This window comes from Epinephelus moara, chromosome 5 (genome assembly GCF_006386435.1).
Source record: "Epinephelus moara isolate mb chromosome 5, YSFRI_EMoa_1.0, whole genome shotgun sequence".
In the NCBI taxonomy this organism is placed as follows: Eukaryota; Metazoa; Chordata; class Actinopteri; order Perciformes; family Serranidae; genus Epinephelus; species Epinephelus moara.
Window position 1 is genome coordinate 9,617,987 of NC_065510.1, and position 21,960 is coordinate 9,639,946.

Sequence of the window (21,960 nt, forward strand, 5' to 3'; positions counted from 1 at the left end):
ATTGGCGTCACTGCAAACTCTGAATCCATCGCAATGGTTCAGCATATTTACTTATATATAAACGGAAGTGGGAAACGGAAATTCGCCTCCTCCGCCCAAATCAAACCAGAATGCCAAAAAATCAGGGGTCTGCCCCCAGAGGCTGTATCGCCATCTGCCAGAAGTCCGACGCCGAATACAGCCGATGGGTTCCGAGAATGCATGATCTGTTACTCTAAATGGTTGTAGGTCTATCTATTTGCATCTAAATGTAAGCCATTTTGATCTGAGGCCATTGATAAGATGATGATAAGAGGAGGAGGAGGGAGGAAGAATGAGGAGCAGCTTGGTGCAAAAATGTAAGACAGCATATCTCAACAGTGAGATTGACTATTTTTGTCAAATAAAAGACAGGACTGAGAGTCTGTGGTGCCACAAAATGAAAGAAAAGATCGAGGGGAGAAATAAAGAACTTGCTATTTCAAAGATGAATAGTCTTGGTTGGGTGCTACCACTGGTGGAATAACAGTCTTAAGTTCAGAGGAAGATGAAGTGTAGTAAGCACAAGGTGTGTGCATTAGCATGCACCACAGTCACTGTGGATAAATCAGATGGAAAAACTTTAACACAAACAAAACAAAACAAAAAACCTGAAAAAAACAATCCAACATGCAAAAAGTTTGACAAAGAGTATCAACTTCACTTTTTCTTACTCACTCTCTGTGTTGATTTCCAGATTAATTCCACTCACACTCATTTTTTCCACCTGTCTTCAAACATACTCTGTACCTCAGCCTTGCGTAAACACACACAGGCACAAACACTCACCACATCAATGATTTGTAGCAGTGTTAGGCCGAGTTCCACAACAATGGGCGCAGAGTCATTTTGGACGGGTCTTTCCAGACGATTGTAGTTTTCCATCAGGTCTCGGTACAGCTTCCTCTGGTACACACCGCCATGGCAACCTGGAGCAAAAAGAGGATGGACAGTGAACATGGGAGAAGAATGAAGGACAGAGAAAGAGGAGAAGATTCAGCGAGACAAATGGAAGCATGGCAGAGAGGAAAGAGGTGGATGATAAAAGTCATGTGAGGTGTAAGGAAGCAGAGGAAGGAAGAAAAGAATAACAATAGATAGCAGAGGTACAGAAGTAAAAGGGAGAGAGTAGGAGGTGAGAAAGAAGAAAATGGAAGGGTGACATGATATGTTCAGAAAAAGGAAAAGGAGCAATGGTGGGAACTGACGCATTTACATTCTACTGTTTATATCTTTGAAAGAGACTCATCCAACCCTGCACTTTAATAAAACATACTCAGAATATTCTCCCACACATATTAATGCCTGTAATCTAATCAGCTCTATTATTGCAATTGTTGTTCATGCGGCACAAAATCCCTCAAGAAATCCTGATAAAGTCACAATAAGCTGAATGTAATGAAAACATTATTAACTATGTGACTTAAATTGTGTTGACTGTGCTTTCTTTTTGTATCTCCTGTAATCATTAGGTCTCATCAAGAGCTTTACACTGAACAACCAAGCATTCATCTCTAACAGGAAGGAATGTTACAGCGCAGTCCCTGATGCAAAGAAGAAAACCCAGTCAGTCATGAAGGTAGCATGTTTTCTCTTTGGCAGAACAATGATAGGATTGTTTCTCTTTCAGCAATGCTTCTATAAAAAATAATTAAATGTTGGTTCACATCATCAACCCTTCAGACACACAATCCTGAAACAAGTCCAAATAAAGTTATTTTTTTCCTTAAATCATAGTGATTTCATTTCAGTCAGGACCAGTTTAGTCAAAGAAAATTTAATCTCCATTTGCAGTATTATATTTTTCAGTATGGCTCTGTTCTGGGGCCCCTCTGACTTTCCTAGGCCTATGCAGAAAGCCTCTTCCACATGCCTTCGTGGAAGCCTTAAGGCAAAGAGAGCACACCTCTCCGCCCTTCCATCCACCTTTATGGAAAGCCTAAAGCAGGGAGAGCAGCAGCAAAGACCCCCCGGGAACAGAACAGAACCAGCATCAATGACAAACAGAAATGACATTGATAAGTCAGATACAGCATGAAAAAGAGGAGCTGGGGTGGAGGCGTGCAGAGGATGCAGCAACAGTAGGCAGACCAGAGCAGTTTAAAAAGGGCACCCTGAATGAGATTGGTTGAATAGAGCTGCTTCTTCAGTTGATTGAGCTATTTAAGATTAGCTGATGTAGCTGGGATGTGAGCTGAGCTTGACATTGTGTCCTGCCTGAACTAACGCTATGCTCAATTTAATTTAGGGCTGTTCTTGCTGGGGTCCTCTCCCACACCAAATTAATTGACAACATAAAATCACATTGCAATACACCATAGCATCAAATAACAATCAGGGGCTGTCATTACTTCTTACAAACAGTAGCTGACAATTTCTGTATAGTAGGGAAAGAAAATCATTGATCTCTTTCTTTTTTTTAAAAATATTTTTTGGGCCATTTTGCCCTTAATGGGCAGGGCAGGTAAGGAGAGGGCCACAGGCTGGATTCGAACCCGGGCAACAGCCTTGTACATGGGGCGCCTGCTCTACCACTAAGCCACCAATGCCCCGTCATTGATCTCTCTTTGTGTCTTGAATGACATGTGCAGGAAAAAGTTACATGAAACTATGTCTCTGCTTCACAGTAGTTTAATGAACTTGTTTTGGTTCTGTTAAAATAAATTCACCGCCATAGGCTGCCTAATATGGTAATCAGAAACTGTCCTCACACAAAGAATGACAGCAATGGTCATTACAGGAAGTGCTGTAAAACAATGTAAGTTCAAGTGACAATGCCCTCTAGTCACTGTAGTAGTTATGACAGGAGCAAAGGAGGAGGGCAGGAGCTTGGACTCTCCTTATGGAGAAAGACCTCTCCTCATCTTATTTGCAAACATGTCAGTATGCTTTAAAAATGATCATTTACCGAGGGAGCGATGAGTGATTTGAGTAGAGTGGGGTGAAATTTAAGGTGAGCACGGTGCAATAATGAGCAAGGAGAACAAACAGCTCCGTGAGTGAGAAGCAGAAATTCTCACCGCTCCACTCTGCTCAACAGGCACATGCTTTACATGCAACTCAAACTTTCTGCCAGATGTGTTGACCCAAATGCGGTAGCTTCAGTCATAACACTTTACTGTAGATTCTCCATTCAACATTTATAAGCAATACATAAACTTATAAACGGTTATAAAATGGCTTATAACACACTGTAATGAGTGTATTCATCAAAACCCTACCTGTGTGCTCTCATAAGTAGACACTGGTGTATGAACAGATAATGAGTGACACTATAGTAAAATACAGTTGTTATAAAATTTGTCTTTGTATTGTAGAATATAATTGTTAAAAATAGTGTACATTGATAAACATAACTATAAAGTGTGCTATAAACAGGTTAATAATAATAATAAAAACAGGTAGGACTCATTTTAAAGATGCCATAATCACATAAAAATTCTCGACGCAGTGGCTTTAAGTTGCCCACCCACGCCTGCTGAAACTTGAGAGGAACAACTTCCCCTCTCATGCCAAGGTTGCCACCAACACAGCATTTACAAAACTTCCAGACTCCCTCATCCTTCACTGTCTCATATGAGCCAGAACTGAAAAGGTCTCAGCCTGCATCTCCCTGGTGACCCTTGTCCAAATTAGATGTTGTCTCAACATATTCCAGCAATTACCGAGTGACAGCCAAGACGCCAGCTCTCCCACAATGACTGAGTGCATGACTAATTAGCTAATGAGGCAAAAATAAACAAAGATAGTTCACTGGGTGTTTGTGTGTGAGGGTGTTGTCGAGTGTCAGGTGGGGCACCCCTAAATCTCAGTGTGACGGGGAATCTGCATAATGGGTGAAAGTGGCAGCCAGCAGAAGTGTTAGGAGTCGATGGAGTGAAGTGAGCCGAGCCAAAACAAGCTGAACAGAGTTGAGCTTAACAGTAAAGAGGCCTGTCACTGAGCCACTGTAAGAATAAACACAGATCTGAATGGGTGGCAATCTGGGATACACTGCAGTTAATCTATAATTAAGTCCAGCTTTTATTTTCTTCCCTAGTGTCTCTATTTCTCGCAACAAATTCCAGATGTATCGCTTTCCTGCAATTATTTGTCATGCGTAGTACTGACAATTCTGAACAATTTGTCCATGTTCAAATAGAAAAACACACACAGTACTTCTTCCTCTCTGAAGAAGATGATACTCGTCGGTTATTATCTTGTTTGTCAGAAATCAAGCACTGGATCTCCTAAAACTTTCTCTAGCTGAATGAAAACAAATCTGATGTCAATAGTTTGATCCTCCAAAGACCATCCCAATTTTACAAAAACATCTTGGCTCCCCGTCTACAAATGTCAAACCTGCAGCCAGAAACCTGGGTGTAATATTTGACAGTGACCTTTCATTTGAAAAACAAGTTACATAAGTTTTTCAATCTTGTTTTTATCAGTTGAGGAGTTTCTTAAAAGTTAGAGCTTTTCTATCTCTCTTACTGAACTCAAAAGGTCATTAAGGCCTTTGTGAAGCCAAAAAATAATCTCATGTCTACAGGGAATACAAAATGCAGCTGCTTGATTTTTAAAGCTGGAGTGCGGAGCTTTTGTCTCCCCCTCTGGCAGTGAGAGTAATGAACACTGTTGACGTGTTTATGACGTATGCGGTGAGCTTGCTGCCAAGTTTCTTTTTATTTGGAGCATCACTCCAGAAACTTTTCTTGTACACTTCCTAAGATTGTCCACCACAGCTTTTGCCACCCCTAACTGCTGCTCTGTTGCCATGGTCTCCATTCCCCCTTTAAAAAGTCTTTATTTCACACTGTCAACATGCATAGCATCAAAGACAAACTATAACCTGTACCATTCGCTACATCACTTACATATAAGATAACAAAAGAAAACACAAGAAAACAAAATGAAAACGGAGCCAAACAGAAAAAGACACCAAACACAAAACAAGTCTGACATAAAATAAATAATTTTAGTCTCTCTCCCTTCATACCAACAGTTGCTGTGGCTGGTTGACTTAAAACGCATCACTTAGTTGAATCCGCAGGGCAAAGTCGCAACATACACCACAACTATGGTATACTGTGAAATGTGTGAACTCATTAGGCAAGGGCTTGAGTGTAACAGATGTTCATTTGCTGTATATGTTTAAGTCCTGCACCCCAGCTGTAACAAATACTAGAAGATGGGATCATATCAGCCCCGTCTGAGCCTCACTGGTTACAAGTTTTAGAACTAATGTTAAAACTCTATGTGACATTCAGAGTGTATAGGTTGTCTGGATATGGTTCTCAGCATTGAGGTGGCTGAGCCAGCTAGTCTTATGGTGCCAGCGTTAAACAATGGTAACAGTGCTGACAGAGCTAATGGTGATAACCAGGGGGAACCAGAGGGTGGGCGCTATGCTTTGATGACGATGTCATCCTAATGCCAGCGATAACCGCAGTATGAGCGCAGTGCAGAGCAGCGGCAATGAGCTACCCAGTGGGATACAAGCATGCACACACACAACAACAAACCACAGAGAATCTGTGATTACAACACACACAGCAGGACTGTGACTGTATTCTCTTCTTAGGACGCCATTACTCCACTCTATCGTTACACGGCAAATAGTTGTTTGCTGCTATGTCTTATATTAATGCTCTGAATTTTGCATACAGAACCTCTGAGATTTTACCTATTACCTTCAAAGCACTTTATGGTTTAGGTCCTTGTTGCATTGCTAAATCGCTGCTCCCCTGTGAGCCAGAGTGCAGCCTCAGATCTCAGATCCTCAGGCAGGACTCTCCTGGCTGTTTCTAAATCCTGGCTCAAAGCTAAAGGTGACCGGGCCTTTGCACTCATGACCCTGCAGCGCTGGAACTCCATGCCTGAAGATCTAAAGCATTTGGAATCAGTGGTATATTTTGAATCACTTAACAAATTCTTTTTTAAAAAAGCATTTGATTAATGCTAGCAATTTTTTGATATTACTGATATATTAAGTTTATGGATTTATTATTATTATTAGTACAGGATGGAAGACAACATATTTTAAACCTCCATTAACAGATTGAAATCCTAACAGGTACAGTAGACTGCACTAGATACACACAGCATGTTGTTAGTAAGTTGTGATGACTTATTCCAGTGCGGCCTCAGGCAGTGTGTCTGGGCTTTGGTTTGCATCTGGACTGCTTCCTGAGAGCTGCCTGTTTATCCCTACAGTGTCCCATATGTGATGCTTCATGTCAGTAGTTCAGTAGTTATGTAACATCTCTCTTACTTACTGCTCCCTCTGTATGCCTCTGTCTTTTTTTATTATGCACTGTATGTTTGTATTTACACAGGCTTATAAAGTTTATAAAAGTGCATTCCTTCGCATGTATCTGCTAATATATGGTACTGGTAGGCCCTTTATTTAAAACTCAGGGGAAAGATTGGTCAGTCAGTGCCTTTAGATGTTGGCAAAATAAACTTTGAAACTGTCAAATTTTAAGTGTAGCTTAAAGGGAAACTTCATTTTTTTTCAGCCTGGACCCTGTTTTCCTATGTTTTTGTGTCTAAGTGACTAATGGGAATAACAGTTTTTGAAACTGGTCCAATATTGAGTGAGAGTGCTGCAGCCAGCAGCAGGAAAACAGGCTGCAGTGTAATCCCTGCAGGCAACTGAACACCGTCCATTTAAGTCTACCACATGACTGTTATTATAAGTGTTTGACACCCTTATTGAAAGGATTGCTACAGAGACAGACCTTTTTGTCAAAGACTAAGATGCTTTTGGTTTAACCAGAAACAGGAAATCGCCATTGCCAAACACACCAGACTCTATTTAAAATAAACAGTACTTTTATAACGTAAAACACATTTCATTCAATGTTGGCAGAAGCAAAATAAGAACTCATATAAACCATCTTGGCTCATCTTTCCACTGTTCCAACAATCATCACCTCTGGTTTGGTTGAAATAAATCTGAGATTCACCCAGTTCGGTATGAAAATATGCTGCCCCTATACACACTTAAATTACTTTTTATTTAACTGCAGTCTGGTGGGTTTGGTGATGGCGATTTCGGGTCTGTTTCAGGTAAAACAAAAAGGATCTTACACTTCAACAAAGAGGTTGACCTCTGTAGGAATCCTTTCCAAAATGCTGTCAGACATGTCTTATAATTAATAACGTGAGCTTGTCATTGGCAAAAACAAACACTTTTAGTGGACATAAAATGATGGCGCTCAACTGGGATTACATTGCAGCCGCTTCAGCACTTTCATTCAGTGCTGGACCAAAAATTGTTGTTGGTCACTTAAGCCCCGTTTCTACCATGCAGTACGATACAGTATTGTTCGGTACTTTGGCCTTTTCTTCCGTTTCCACTGTGAAAAGTTGTGGATGGTACCAATGGAACTGTTCAGTACCGTCCCCATTTTTGGTCCCCCCTTTGTTGGGGTACCTAGCACACAGACCTGGTGCTAAAAAGTGGAGCTTTGAACACTGCAGTCCGTTGATTAGTCAATAGCAGACAGTCTCTCTGCTCAGGGCTGAGTTTTGGCTGGTTTTGAGGCTTAACCACGGGGGCTGGGGCAACACTAAACCCCTGAGCTTGCCTTAGAAGGACTAAATGCACAAACCCGCTATTTTTAAATATCCCATGGAGAGAGACTTTCACTGCAGCCTGTTCTGTTTTGTTCTGAAAATGTCAGCGAGCAGCCTCATTCTGCAGACGATAAACAAGGTGCAGACTGATAAAGGAGGAAATACAATGAGTGCTGGATGGAGCAGTGAGTGACAACAACCCCGCCCACATGAAAGAGTACTGTTTGCGGTGGAAACACTAAACAGACCTAGGGTCTAGGTACCATGTCAGAAGGGCTACTTTTGGTTCCAAAGGTACCACACTGAAAAGTTTGGTGGAAACGGCTTTGGATACAAAAACATGGGAAAATAGGGTCCAGGTCGTAAAATACAGAAGTTACTCTGTTACTTCTCACCTTCTCACCAGAGGTGTACTTCAGGTACTTTCAAAAAGCTTGAACATCTCATATAACTTAACACATTTTAAGACATTTCAAGCTCAATGGGCGACCTCAATTTTTCACACAAAACACCTGCATTCCTGCAGCCATACTTCCACTTCTGTTCTCTCTCTTGCATCTCCCAGATTGCAACTGTTGTTCTTTTTCTCAATTTCCAGCAATAAACCCAGCGCTCACAGATTTGCTTCATGATCCACAACCTCAACAGATACACTGAACATACTAATACACTCAACGTGGCCTGAAGGCATTCATCAGTTTCAAATGGCTACCATATATCTCTCTCATCACATTAGTGACCCCTCATACTTCCATTTCAGAGCCCACTGGGGGCCCTCATTCGATCCTCAATCATTAAAGCTCAGTTGTATTGTACAGAAATAAAAAGGCTGTCTTTTATTGCTGGGATGCTGCAGCAGTAGACACACAGGCAATTCACTTTATGAGTCGTTCACCCTTGAAAGGACTTGCTGCCTTCAAAATCATTTTTACAGACTCAGTGTCCATGGCGTGCTCATTTTTCCTGTCACACACAATGACACACACGGGTGTAACAAATCGTTGAGGAAAAAAAAACCTGCCACAGGTTTGAAATCAAATATTACATGACACTGTTCAGTGAAATTCAATAATGTCCATTCTGTTGTGGATTTATTTGACTGAATGCAATTTGGGAGTAATGAATTTCATCTCAACAATTTCACTGCATGTTCTTTACAGGGTACTCCAGCAATTTAGTATGTCACTTCCATAAAGCTCAAGACCTTGGGGAACAATGGTCGAAATCGATAATCGAGGGCAAGACATCGTGACTTTTGTTCCATAGGATGGGTCAGGCTCCAAAAAGACTGGAGCCTACATTTCCAACGGGCAGGTGGATGGCTTCTTTTCATTAGACCTACATCCACATCGATGTGGACACCCAAACCAATTGCCATAAAAAGATGTCAGCATTGTATGTCTCTGCAAACTCTAAATGACTTGGGAAAAGATCATGCTTACGCTTAAAATAGCCAATTTTGGTGCCACCATTTCCAGCAATGTCTCAGTAAACAGCAACTACTTTTCATGTCACTATCCTTGGTGGAAAACAGCTACAAAACAGCCATGTTTGGTGGTTATAAACCTGCAGGAAACAGCCTTGACTCACTAAAACACACCTGGTTCTGTTGTTTGTTGGTCTTGAACAGTGACCAACCTCCACCTCCCAGTGACAAAGTCAGCTCATATGCAATGTCTTGTGTTTCTCTAATCAAAGTTTCATTATCAAAGTAAAAAAAAAAACATTCAGGTGAAACAGGTCCACAGAAACACCTGTGTATCTCTAAGTATCCCGGCTTTTCCTCCTTTTACTGAGCTATGTGATGTGATCTTTCTTTCTACGTATACTGAAATTACTCACTCTACAAACTGTATATTTTTGATACACAAAGACACAGAAAGTGCTCATTTATTAGTTAATTATACAATGCCTCAATATCTAGAGGAATGACTTATTTGGATCAATGATGTGATTCTAATAAAGCACACGCTGTATCATGTGCACATTCCCTAAAGGCCAAATGCAATGTTGTGTGTCTCTCTGAGTGTAAATATCAACGCATCAGCAAGTTAACAATGTGACCTGCCATTAAAAGAACTATGGAACCAGTAAATGCTAGAGCATTAAGACACAAAGACAAACACTGATATGCAGTCAACATTAAATCTGAGCACATTTGAGCCATTTTGTTAAGCTGACCGCAGCAAAGTGTAACGTGGCACACTCTTGAGTTCTCTGTAGGTCAGTAGCATAACCTAGTCACCAGAAGAAAATTATGTCATTGTACATTTGTTCCATGAATGAATTTTAACCATGAATTCATTACATCTATACATTTCACCTGTTGTAGTTTTTCTGGCAGCTTTTTAGCCACCAAACATGGGTGTTTTTTAGCAACCCCCTGCTGTTTTTCCACTGGAGATTGTGTAGCAGTTGTTTTTACAGAGACATTGCTGCATTCCTAGCACAGAAAGCTACAAAAAGCAGTTATATTAAGCCAAACCAGGATCTTTTCTAACCATCATAAAGTAGTTTTTGTGTCTAACCACACAGTAAGCTCAGCATTGTTGAAACATAAAGAAACATTAAGTTTCAATGTATAAATTACATAATAAGATACAAATGTAATGTATCCAGGGTTTGCAGAAACATACAATGCTAACACTTTTTTGTGGAGATTGGGTTGAGTAGAGAGCACTGAGCAGCTGCAGAAAGTTTTACACCCCAGAGCAAAATCCTAATCTGGGTTTTTCCCAATTTAGTGTGCACCATGTTGGAGCTTTACAGGGCCAGAAGACAACCCCTAACAGCTTGCTGCTTGCAGCAATATTAACTTCACACTAAGAAGGACATTAGTAGGACAGTGCCAGAGTGGAGTCAGTGTTTAATTTCCCCAAGAGGCAAATTGGTCTCCAGAAAGTAGTCAAACAAACAGCACATGAAAGATACTGTAAATACACAATAAATAAAGGGAAAAAATGGACCATTGTCACCACAACCAACGCCAGGAAACCAGCTGTCTATATTTACAACAGGTGACTAACTTAAAACTTGTTGCTAGTTGATAGCACAAAATCCCTGAGATAGTTTTCATTTTATACAGGATGTAATGTGCCGTTTGCAGTATTCAGTGCGCTCTTGAAAGCTTTTCATATTGTTGTCGTACAGTAGCTTCTACATATCTACATATTGCTTTATACATAATTACATTGTCCTTGATGGATGTTCCTATCATTTTTCACACTAATGTTCCTGGTGCAAATTTTTGTATTCTTCATATAATCATGTTAGAAGTGTTATTATAGTGCTCAACTCGGATGTTTCTTGCTTCAAGCTATGCACACTGTAGCTACAGAAAAGTACCAGTAAGCACCTTTTAGGGTCTTTGCTGCAATCCGATGAAGGAATTTACCGGAAACTAGATACTATTTAACTCAAGAACATGACAACACTCACAAGGACCACGGAGACAGATTAAATATTGATTGACCTCAGGCACTCTGAACATTGAGGAGACTTGGCCAAGTTAAAAATCGAATCACATTAAAGCAGCTGGTTCACAGATAACGGTATGAGATCGATACATATCCAGAATCTGAGGGGCAAAAAAAGTCAGTAGAACAGAATCGGATCAGGTCGACTTATTTTCCTCAAGAATATCAAACAAGGTCACTTTGTTAGTGAAAATATGTTCCAAGGAGCATTTCCTCTGAGTACACACAAACATGATCTTACATGTACAGAAGTCTCATGCATCATGCAAGTTTTACTGGTTACATGTTTGCTTCAAATTTAAAAAGAACGATCCATTTATGCCGTGGTTGTAAAGTTTACTTAAAGGTGTCAGCAAAACACATCTAGCAGACAGGGAGCAACATTAATTTCTTTGAAGGGATGTTTCTGGCCACCTGATGAATGTAAGTCCAATATTTAAGCTCCTTTTATCTCTGTTTTTGGTCTCCACCAATTCCTGAGGGAAATATCTGACTTTTAAGCTGCTAAATGTTCTACTTTGTTCCCCCAGATAGATACTAAAGCCCTGTTTCCACCAAGCAGTCCGATGCAGTTCAGTTTGGTACACTTTTTTCCCTTTCCACTGTTAAAAGTTGTGGATGGTACCAATGGAACCGTTCCGTACTGTCCCCATTTTTGGTCCCCCCCTCTGTTTGGGTACCTAGCAAACAGATCTGGTACAAACTGGTGGAGCTAGAAACACTGCAGTCTGTTGATTGGTCAGTAGTGGACAGTCTCTCTGCTCAGGGCTGAGTTGTGGCTGGTTTTGAGGCTTATATAACCTCTGTTCATACCGTGGCAAGTCTTACATACATTAGTAAACTATAACTATTAAAATGAAAAGATGTTTTGCTGCTTCTCACAGCAGCTGTAGTCTGAGAAAAAAAAAAAACTTTTAAGTTGGAACGCTGACTTGTAATATACTCAATACATGACTTGACGATGTGAATCCATCAGCACACCTTAAACTTCAATATGACAACTATGACCATTAGTTTTCATTGTCTCTCTTGAATGACCTTCAAGATGTTTGAAAATATATAGTACTGCATATATTTTAATCCTCACTTGGAGAAAAAAATAAGCATAGCAGAGCATTGCTCCTGTGGCCTACGGCAACACTAAACCCCTGCGCTTGCCTGGAAGGACTAAATGCACAGACCTGCTATTTTCAAATATCCCATTGAGAGAGGCTCCCACTGCAGCCTGTTCTATTTAGTTCAAAAAATGTTGGCGTGCAACCCCGTTCTGTGGACGAAATAAGAGGTGCAGACTTCTATCTGCGTCACCAGTGATGAGGAAATACAGCGAGTACTGGATGGAGCAGTGAGTGACAACAACCCCGCCCACATGTTTGCAGTGGAAACCCTATATGGACCTAGAGTCCAAGTACCATGTCTAAAGGATTACATTTGGTTCCAAAGGTACCATACCGAAAGTGCTGGGAGGAAACGGGGCTTATCTTCATCTGTGCTGAGGAGGTGGTGTACAGTGGGCTTATGAAAGCTGTTTTGCTAAAAGTAACTCCCTGCAAATGAGGTTGAAGAGAATGGTGAGACTGAAGCAAAACAGTTAAGTTACAGGCCCAGAAGACCAAAACAATTAGCTGAAAGATGATAAACCATTACGTGGAGCTAAGGGAAACTGCAGAGTCGAGTGATATTTATTTGTTAGTCACTTTGAGAAAGCCCTTACATTTTTCCCATAATTCATTTTCAAAAATGTGATTATTGTGTCCATTATTTCATGCAAAACTCTTTTAATCTTCACCATCTAACACTGGCCATAAAACCTGCATGAAGGACAGCACAAAATGCTAAAGAACCAAATGAAGCTTTGCACAAGTTCAATCAGGAAGACTTTCTTTATGCTTTATTCATTCACAGTTCTCTCTCTATCCCACTTCCACTGCTTCCTCCCATCAGCTGATTATGGCCGTTTGTTCTCCTACTTCGCCAATCAAACTTTACTGCAATCTCTTTCAGCCATTCATGTTGCTACTGTCAAACTTTAAATCTGTTCTACTTTCTGATCCTGTCAGCTGCATTTTAGGCAGAATCGTCACAATTATTTCCACCGCATTCACCCCCAGTCACTTTATCCAGAGCCCAGGACAAGCTCATCAAAAGCCCACTCTTCTTAAAATCTAGATCTCTACTCCCTCTTCATCTCATCTCATCACCACAGCCAGTATCGCCACAGGGGGCGTTCCCTAATCTACTACCTCTTTACAACCCTCTTGAAATACATGACACCAGGATGGGGTCTCATAGCAAATGTAAATATTCTTTTCTCTCAGACCGAGTCTCTCCTGATTGAAATTGTCATCTGGGTATGTGGGTGACATAGGTAATTGAGGCTGCTGAATAAACAGTGAAAAACTACAACTAATCAGCAACCATAGAGAAGGACTTTCCAGTTTTATTGTAATTTAAAAGTATAAGTATATTATAGTCAAGTGTTTACTTTTTTAAAGAGTAAGAGCTCTCACTAGCAACCACTGTTGTAAACATCTGTGGCAAGCCAAGTGCAAAGTCATCTAATCTCATGTTCAGTGAGCAGACAGCAAGGTTGTGTCCACAACTACATTTGACACACTGAGAAGCTAATTAGAGGGACTGTGTCTGAAACAGAGGGTGGACATAAAAATACAAACAGCTAATTATGTGAACAAGGAATAGGTCACCCTGTACTTTTAGCATGTGTGTAGTGGGACACTCAATGAGGAGAGCCTTCACTTCATTGAGGGATACAAGAGATGCTCTGCACCGCAGTTTGATGGTGGTTGGGGATGTAAAGAGAAACATCTGACTTCATTTTGGGGTCCATGGAACTGCTCTTAAATTTATTTAGGAAAGTGCCATCACCTTGTTGTCATATAGGAACAAGTACACCTGCTATGGCAGCCATTATGATCATGCAGAGCACCTTTTTGCTGAATTACTTCATTTGTATTCTTCAACACTCTCACACCTTTCATTTTCTCATCCTGTTCGGGGTTGCAGCTAACATTAGCGGAGAGGCTGGGTACACCCTGGACAGGTTCAGACTATCACAGGGCTCACACATACAGAGACAGAGACAGACAACCTACTGGCAATTTTGAGTCACCAATTAACCTGCGTGTCTTTGGAAGCCAGACTACACGGAGAAAGCCCACACTGACATGGGGAGAACATGCAGAAGGGCCCCCCCCCTACCCTGGGGTTCGAACCCCCTACCCAGGATTCAATCCAGGAACCCTCTTGCTGTGAGGCGACAATGCTAACCACTGCACCACCATCCCACCTGTTGGGACACTTTGTGAGGCCACATGCACAGAGAGGAGCCTCACCTGTGTGCATGTTGAACCTTTAAGGAAACAGAGGATATGTGACGTGTCTGTGTCAAGACCTCTGTTTTCCTCTCTCTCTTGTTCAGTCAAACAGAGCAAAGGCACCAGAAAAAACCGTATAGGACCCATCAGGAAAACATGATTGCATGACCTGTAGTATATTTAAAAAAAACATACATCTACAAACTCTAGAATTTAAACCAGGGATTCAAACATATTACAGAGATTTATCCTCCTCTGAGGGTCCTCTAGCTCTGCTCCAATGTAGTCACGCATTGAACAATCCTTTAGCTGCAGATTACACTGAAGGGATGAACGGCCCCAGTGGGCTTCGTGCATCATCGCCGGGACGCCCATTCTGGGCCAGATGTTGTCGGGCTATTAGAGAAAGCTCAACCGCGTGCGTGCACACAAACACTCACTGCTACAAGCGTGCAAATATAATATTACAATGATTTATTAAACTGTGATCTTGAGGGATTCAGCAGCCTTTACGCATACTATAACACAAATATAAACTGTTGAAACAGACGAAAGAAGGTGAAGCTCTACTTTAAATTGCCTTTCTAAATGAATGTTATATATTTTTCTTAAGATCCATTCCTACTTCTCCTGACAGTTGTGGATACAGATGCTCCTGTCACGCCAGATGCGCACGAACTAAGCCCAAGTGCCTGAACTGCAGCTCTCATCTGTCTGACAAATGTTGATGGAAATGACGCTCAAATGACAAAATGTCAAAGATAAAAGGTGCCTGGCTGCATCTTTTTCCCCTGCTCTCTGCATCCTCTGACAGACAGACAACAGACTGAAGGCTCCATCAGTGACCCACCTTGACAGCAGAACATCGCCCACAGGTAAAATCCAATCAATACAGATCCAGTACACTTCCGAGGCTCCATGGCAGCGGCGGAGCACAACTCCCTCTGTAGCCCGCTGGGGATGTCAAACTTCGAGGGAGCGCAGCTTTGTCAGACTGCTGGTGCTGCGCTCTCTATCTCTCTCCCTCTCTCACTCACTCACTCACTCACTCACACTCACACACACACCCAATGTTAGTCTCCTTGTCGAGTCGACGAGCCGACCGTCACCTCAAAAGTCACTTTGGATCCCGCTGTCCCCCCTTCTCTCTGAGCTCAGCTGTATTTTTATATCAAACATCTCGAGCTTGTCCTCTGCGTCTTTCCTGTCGTAACCGTGTGCGCTGATGATGACAGCCACCTGTCCGCTGGGTGCTTCTGCGCAATGCCGTCAACTTCGTCAAGGTTTGTCCCCTCCAGTCATTTCGAGCTCATCCTCATTAGCTTTATGGGTGATGACTGAGGAGAGATGTGCACGCACGCAGGAATTCCCAACAGAGGGCGACTTCGGAAAACTTTTTTTTTCCACTCAAGCAAATGTTTAATTTGTTTAGTGGGTGCTGAGTACAGTTGATCAGCAGAATTTGCAGGTATCCCTGTATTTTTTTCCCAGTAGTGGAGTAGTGAACATGGTCTCCCTTCCAATCTAATATATGGATAAAGTGATCATCTGTCACTGTGCTCCTTTTCTCCTACAGGCGGGAAGATTGACTCTAATGCAACTGAGCGACAATAATGAACTTCCCTAAAAAGGTGCACAAATTAAGTTCAGTAATTTGTCTGTAAAGGGAGTATTGTCCCCTCTCCTTTCCCCCTCCTTTCAACCTGTTGTCACACTTAAAGCCTTGTCCTCCTCAGTACCTGTACGCCAGGTGTGGCTCAGTACTGGCCTGCGCCCTGATTTCTGGGCGGAGCTGGCGGAACTATTACCTGGGCAGGTGCTTGCTGCTCAGTTTGGCGATCTTGTCTCTTCCTGGAGCTTGGTGTCTTTGTTTGGCGCGGTCCACAGTTTGGCCTAAGCAGTGTGGCTGGCGGAGCACTGTGTTTCTTCTGAACTTCTGAAGCTGTGAGTTGTGCCTTCTCGCTGCTTGTTTTTATAGGTTTAGACACAAAAACACTTGGCTAGTGGTGGCACTATTCTGGCAGGAAACGCAGCAATGTCTTGGTAAAAAAAACAGCTACCTTTTGTGGCACTTTCCCGGCAGGAAATGAAGCGATGGGTCGCTAAAAGCTGGTTTTGTTATGTGGTGGTCTGCAGCTTGGCAGGTTTCTTGCCCAAGTCAAGGTCAACTCATATACAATGTCACTTTACAAACAATTATATGTGGTTTGCAGACACTTACAATGCCAATATTTTGTTCTGGTAACTGGGTTAATGTCAGCCACTTTTACACAGTGCACTCCACTCTCATAATGGTGTTCCTCCTCCTCTTCCTCCTCCCTCTTTTCATTGTCATCTTTCCTCATCCTCCCTTATTGTTTTTCCCCTCCAGTCTCCATAATCTATGCCTTCTCACTGTCAAGGGCATTACCTGTAACATCCACAACTCTCTCCTCCAGTTATCCTCTCTTCCAGTCCAGTTTTTAACTCATGTTTTCTACCAGCCAATAGAAGCGTGTCTCAAGGTAGGTGTTGGACCCACCCATTGCTTTAAAATCAAACAGAATTTCCGGGAATGTATTTAGAGAAGGTGAGGTAGATGTTTACGGAAAAGATCATGTTATGGCTTAAAAAACACACTTCTGGGGAATAATCCCAGAGAAAATGCAGTAATGTCTGGGTAAATAAACAGTTGTTTTTTGTGGAACTATCTCAACTAGAAAAACAGCAACAGGTTGATTAAAATCACCCATATTTGATGCATAAAGAGCCACTGGAAACACAACAATAACTTGCTAAATCACAACTAGTTTTGTTGTTAGTTCGTCTTGGAAAGTAGCCTTAAGCTTGGCAGATGTCTCACCTAGTGGCACCCATCCACCTTCACCGTTGCCCCCTTACGTCACTTTCCATTTGTTCATATGATATGTTTGAAACGTGCAGATGTTATGTGTTTGTGGTCTGCAGAAATGTACAAAGCAAGTTTGCCTCTTCAGTAGTAGGGTTAGCTTTAGAATCAGAAATATTGGCTGTTGTACTGTACATTTCATAACAAGGACATTATGTGTTGCTACTTTCAGTTACAAGCATTTGCGCAGCAGTGGCGCAGATGATGAATTAAGTCATAAATAGATTCATGTTAGCACGCACCACTGAACTCATCTTTAATCAGCTTGGCAGCCGTCCAGTGTGGTGAATTTTGGTGCATGTGGCCAGTTGTTAAAGCATATTGCGTCCTATAATTACCTATAACGAGACAGCCTGAGCTTCAGTGTGGTGTGGTAAGGGAAACACCTTCAGGGCAGCACCCTTTACACTGCAGTGACATGAAAAGGAGTATTATTGTGTGTGAGCAGGTGTGTGTGGGAGTCAGTGTTCGGCCTCATTAGCTTGTATGGAGACATTTAAAGTTGTCAGTAGGTGTGATGCACCCATGATGTGTCCTGCTCTATTAATTGCTCATTTATGCCAACCCTGTCATCTTTGCATCATTGTCTTAATGTTCTTTTCTTTCCCTTTGTCTTCCTCTTCGTCAACTATCACATACTCTCACTTCCTCTAGTTTTCTCTTTTGTTTTACCCACTACCCATCTGCCATGCACACTGATTCATTGTTGATCATACTGTCTGTTCACTCTCCTCCTCCTCAACCGTCCATCTCTCGTCCCCCCCTCCATTTCCTGTCTCACTTCTCCGTTCTGTGCTCTTGCAGTTTGAGCATCAGATGCAGTGATGTCCTCAGACCATTATGAGAGCGCCCGCAGCGCTTCTGTAGCCCTCACTATCTATCACCCTCCCGCTCCCTCTCCCATCCGCTTTAGCCCCAGTGTGGAAAGCCCCCACCTCCCCTCCTTGTCTTTCTGTCTCCCTCTGGCTTCAGTCTGGACACAGTGCTGCACATGTATGTAGACTGCCATCAGCTCACATTAAGTAAATGTCCTTTTGGCTGAGCCTGCAGGGATTTGAGTTGGTCCTGTGTGTGAGTGTGTGTGTATTTGTGAGTATGGGTTTATATGTGTGTTTATGTATGTGCACCTGTTTATTTACATGCTGTATATGTGTGTTGTCTCTTCTAGTCCAACTGGAAGAGCCCCTCCCTCCCTCCTTCCCTTTACAGCACACATCACATTAACATATACACAGCACATAGTAGCCCCGAGCCCATGCCATAAATATCATAAACAACATCATCAAGCATGGTTGGACATGTGGTTCGTGCTGGCGCTTATGCCATTGCATATGTCTCAGCTTACTTCACCATGCTAAATCTAAATGCACTGTACATATGGGAAGAGAAAGGGCTTGAAATCTTGAAGAAATTATAATTATCACCTAAATGTGCAGCCCCCCTCGGCTTTATGGAGCTATAGTACCGCAAGGTTCGATTTTAGGTCCAATTTTATTTTCCATCTATATCCACCTGGCCAAATCATTCAACAACACAACATTTCTTTTCATTGCTATGCAGACGACACACAGATATACCTTCCCCTGAGACCCAGTGACCCAAGAAGCCTAGCTGCTGCTGTAGATTGTCTCACCGATGTCAACTGTTGGATGGCACAAAATTTCCTTCAACTCAACAATTCAAAAACAGAAATCATACTGTTCAGTCCCCCTAATCCAAAAAACCCCATCAGTCTTGGTCCCCTTTCTATCTACATGAAGCCCACTGCCAGAAATCTAGGAGTACTGTTCGATTCAGACCTAAGTTTCAAACCACACATTAAAAAAGTTGTCCAGTCCTGCTTCCTCCCAATTAGAACCATTTCTAGAATTAAGCCAATGCTCTACCATTCTGACCTTGAAAAAATCATCCACGCTTTAATTTTCTCCAGATTAGATTACTGCAACTCCCTCCTTTCCGGCATCACCCAAAAATCCCTCTCTCGCCTCCAACTAGTTCAGAACGCAGCAGCTAGGCTTGTTACTGGTTTTAACAGACAACATCACATCACCCCGATTCTGGCTTCTCTCCATTGGCTCCCTGTTCGTTTTAGAATTGATTTTAAGATTTTACTGATCACTTTTAAAGCACGTCTGGGTCTGGCTCCAAGCTATATACAGGGCCATCGCAGGACAGGCAAACTAGGCAATTGCCTAGGGCCCCCAGCTGGAAGGGGGCCCCCAGAGACGACTGACATTGGTCCATATCAATGACAATATGATGGAACCCCTATAGACACTGCAACAACGACAACACTGCAGTGGAAGTAGGGTGACCAGACGTCCCGCACTGTGCGGGACTGCACAGCATTTCTGTCTCTTTTCACGCGTCACGCAAATTGAGACCATGTCCCGCATGATTGGTTGCCACCCGTGCATTGTTGGAGTACTGTAGTACTACGGTACCTCACAGTACCACTACTGTGGGATAAGTTCAAAGTCCAATCCCTCACAGTACCACTACTGTGGGATAAGTTCAAAGTCCAATCGCAAGAGGGTGAGTGTCCATGCGCTGTCCAGTAACGGCACGCGCTGGCCACCTGGCACTCAATATGCTGCTGCAGTGGTTTGTATCCAGTGACATTTCAGGTATTAGCTGAGCTACTGAGTATCTGTAAGCAGTGAAAGTTATTATTTATTTCTTTTTACTTGTAGGTTAGATTTGTTTATATGCTACAGTGATTTGTTTTCCACAGAGCTCTATTGTGCAAGTATTTTACTTGCATTTGCGACTAAAAATAGTTTTGCGCAAGCAAAACAAATCATTCAGGAGCACGCTGTGCGAGTACAGATTTCAACCAGCAGCAGAAACTAAAGGCGAATCCTGCCGGTTGTGGGTTGAACGGGGGTCACAGATGCCGTATTCCTGTCAAATACGGCGCAAGATAAGGGCTTACTGGCAACGGAGAAGTCCGGCTCCAGGTCCAATAATTTCCTCCAAGGTGCCTCTTGCCTGGGGCCCCCAGAGTATCTTGAAACAGCCCTGGCTACATAACTGATATGCTGACCCCGTACGAGCCAGCCCGCAGCCTTTGATCCTCAGGTGGGGCCCTTCCGGCTGTTCCAAAGTCGAGGCTTAAATCTAAAGGTGACCGTGCTTTTGCCATCAGGGCCCCTCGACTTTGGAACGACCTGCCTGAGGTGAATCACTTCTTAAAACCCATTTCTACAGACTTGCTTTTATGTAATGTTGTCTTTCTATTGTTTTTAAAGGTGCTATATAAATAAAGATATTATTATTATTATTATTATTATTATTATTATTATTATTATCATTATTACAGTAAGTTTTATCTCACTGTTTAGCTGTCTAGGTTACAACATTACGGTTATGGTTTACTTTCACTGCTCTTCTAGAGTATGTTTTTGGGTTGCAGCAGGAAACTGTTCTCAACGAGACCGTTCTAAAAACTCTCTGTGCTAGTTGGTGAACATAGTGGAGCATTTAGCAGCTAAAGAGACAATCTATCATCTGCAGGAGTTAGTGGAGATCATAAACTGTGTAATTAAGACGGATGACATGACAGCTCCCCAAAAGTGAAGCCAAAACACCTTGATCGCCTCCTGGTGGCTGGCTGCCGTATAGGTCCTAAAACCCGCCTCTTGGGGCCCCTGAGAAAATGGGCCAAACTAGAGATCAAATAACTACACAAAATACACATCAAATAATCTTTTTCCAAAGATGATTTTTATCATTTTAGATAGTTTTTGTCACGCTGATGTATGGTCATGTATTCATTTTCACGTTGTTACCAGCTGTGTTCCAAACTGATGCTGTCCGGTGGCTTTTACATCCACCAGACACAAAGCAACATGAGCATTAATTTGGAGTTGTTTCTCTGGCAAAACAACAAACATAGTTAATAGTTTATAGAGTGCATAAATGAAAATGTGCTGCATGGGTGTTGTAAGAAAACACAAAAAGGTATGATGAGGAGGTCTACCATCACCCGACTGGCTGCTCTGTTTTATATGTGCATGCAGCACACTGGACCCAGGTGTGTCCCATGAGGCTGATTGTGCCCAATCAAGGTCTGCAGCCCTGGAATGCAAAAACACAGATACAGCAAGGTACCAAACAGAGGGGCCGTCACAGTAGCATACACTGAGTTTGTCAGTTTTTCTCCAAGGGCAGATGCCTGCAGCAACTGGAAATGTTGATGAGAGCGGTGAGAGTGAACTGGAATAGTAAAGTTATCACTTTAAAGTTAAGATTACTTTTTCCAAAACCCAAAAGGTTGAGCTGGGAGATGCTGAAATACTCTGTAGAGCTGAGGGGAACTGCAGAGTTAGGTGATGATTCTCTGTTGACTGGTTTTACAACACTTCTTACATTCCTCATAGTCATAATTTTTCTGTCCTTTTTAAAAAATATAAATGTGTTGATTAATATGTGCTTTAAATCCAGAAATGAAGCCTTGAAATCCACCCTGCTCTAATGCAAAATGTAAACATGGCAATTACCATATCGAACAAAAATATTTATTCACAAATATTAGGAAATGTGTCTTAAAATCCATAACCTTTAATACATCAGTGCATCCCTCAGAGGAGTGCAAGAGCTAATCCTTCTCTTTGCCTATTCAGCCTCATTATCTATTTCCTTACTTTTATTTCTCTTGTTTCTAAGTGAGTGAACAACA

General features: G+C 42.1%; 1 protein-coding gene across 1 annotated transcript in view; it reads right to left on the reverse strand.

Moving 5' to 3' along the window:
• The window catches only part of chrna8 (cholinergic receptor, nicotinic, alpha 8), a 57,101-nt gene extending 41,774 nt beyond the window's left edge, over positions 1 to 15,327 (reverse strand). Inside the window, exons 1-2 of the mRNA XM_050045189.1 lie at positions 15,243 to 15,327; positions 808 to 947 (exon numbers count right to left, since the gene is read on the reverse strand). Of these exons, the coding sequence (XP_049901146.1) occupies positions 808 to 947; positions 15,243 to 15,312 (210 nt within the window). The 5' untranslated portion in view covers positions 15,313 to 15,327. The remainder of the gene's footprint in view (positions 1 to 807; positions 948 to 15,242) is intronic.
• Between the last annotated feature and the right edge of the window lie 6,633 nt (positions 15,328 to 21,960).